Below are 1,786 nucleotides of genomic sequence, written 5' to 3'. Positions count from 1 at the left end.
TTTCTCAGTCCTGTGGGGGAGCTTTTAAAGCCGCCCACGCTGGTAATTTTATTTTCTCTCATTAAGCATTATCATCCGCACGTACGTAGAAAGTACAATGTGTGAATATGAGTAGTAATGTCTAGACGGTCGATCCAACTTGTTGCAGTCCGAATGTAACTTTGAACTGCACCTCACAGAAAGCGATTGGGCACGAAGGTGGCCAAGTGGACATTACAAAATAAAATTGAGGAAGAATATTACTTAATTCATTCTTTGTGCGTCGTTGAAACGCTTCCGTGGTACTAGATGATGTAATGCTTTCCACATTCCTAGCATGTTTTGAGTCTTTCTTGCCAAGTATATTACTGAGATACAGTTTAGTTCTTTGCCCGTAGGTTATTCACTAAACCATACACAAATGAATAGTTATCTAGGTGTCTATTACGGACCTTGATTAGGAATTAATGGATTCTCTGTTGGTTGTTTAATTTGAATGATGGGTTCTCCAATTTAAACCTATGCATCGACATTTTACTACTTTAACATGTAGCATAGCGGAAAATAATTAATTGGAAGGAAAGAATGTGATCATGGATTCTATACCCGGGAGTCTGGACACACCTAGTTCTACAATAAAGGTGATGGAGCCACTAGCAGCCCCCTTAGAACCTGATTAGAGACTGATCGTTCGATCCATTCGGCCGATCATCGTATCAACTTATACCATCCTTAGCTACTAAAAATAAAATCCTACGTTGAATTGAATACCGCCAAGGGCACGCGTTTGCAATTTTATTTAAAAAAGACACCTAGCATTAGATATTAAATAGAAACAAATAAGCGAATTAATAGATACATGGAGCAATAAACAAACGACACTTTCCCTCTAGAAGTTGTACTTGTTGTACCGGTTCCGCGAGCACTTGGTGCACCGTTTGCAGCAGAACGAACCCTTCAGTGAACTGCTGCACGGTTTGCGGCACTGGCGGCAGCGTTTGAACTGTTTGGGTTGCAGCTTGAAGTAAGGACCCGTAGTAGTCTCGTGGGTTGAAGCCCTCGTAGTAGGTTCCAGAGTCGTGCTCTTCTCCGTGGCCGCTGTCGGTGGTGGTGTAGTTGGAGGCTCTTCTATGCAGTCGTTCGAGTCATGCCATTCGTACACCTCATGTGGGTCGTCGTACGAGCCATCAAGCTCCTGCGGTGGTTCATCGATGCGAACGACCTCGCAGCGTGACCCACTGCTCAGAGCCAGTTTTGCGGCGTCTCGCAGGACCAACTCGTCCTGGAAGGGGCTACCAAGCTCCCCGATAACTTCCCGGTACGAGCGGTACACCTCCGTGCACTGGTCGCACCGGGACAGACGGATGGCGTGCAGTTTCGCGTGTACCTCCGGCGAAAGGTACCTCCGGTCCGGGTTTTCATAGTTCCACGTGTAGAGCCGCCGCAGGTTGAAGCCTCGCTCGGCATCGTACAGTCCCGTGCGAAGGAAGAAACACCGCAACAGGCAACGGGCCGCCGGTTCATCGGGGACCCTGCCGGCGGCAAGGCGCCGTAGCACCTCCTCCGGAATCTGCAGCACCTTGATACATTCGTATGCGATCTGCACTTGCCGGGAGTGGTCTTCTGGGCGGAACTGGGGACCATAGACAACGTTCCCGTAGTAGTGCAGGTAGCACATGAAGCTTTCGTACGCACGCCAACAGCAACAGTCCGACGGCACCGACTGCTCACCGGACGCTTGCCCTAACCGGTACATCACGCACTCCTGGGTGCGCTGCTCAAACTCATCGTCGGTGGGATCCGGTCG

The 1,786-nt window shown here is 49.2% G+C and overlaps 1 protein-coding gene across 1 annotated transcript; it reads right to left on the bottom strand.

The window, feature by feature from the left end:
* Positions 1 to 868: 868 nt before the first annotated feature.
* Positions 869 to 1,735, bottom strand: LOC131214630 (uncharacterized). Its single transcript, XM_058208972.1, has one exon. The coding sequence runs from the start codon at positions 1,733 to 1,735 to the stop codon at positions 869 to 871; it is 867 nt and encodes a 288-aa protein (XP_058064955.1).
* Between the last annotated feature and the right edge of the window lie 51 nt (positions 1,736 to 1,786).

The sequence above is a fragment of the Anopheles bellator genome, unplaced genomic scaffold (assembly GCF_943735745.2).
Source record: "Anopheles bellator unplaced genomic scaffold, idAnoBellAS_SP24_06.2 scaffold01662_ctg1, whole genome shotgun sequence".
Lineage (NCBI taxonomy): Eukaryota > Metazoa > Arthropoda > Insecta > Diptera > Culicidae > Anopheles > Anopheles bellator.
This window is presented reverse-complemented; position numbering and strand designations above follow the sequence as displayed.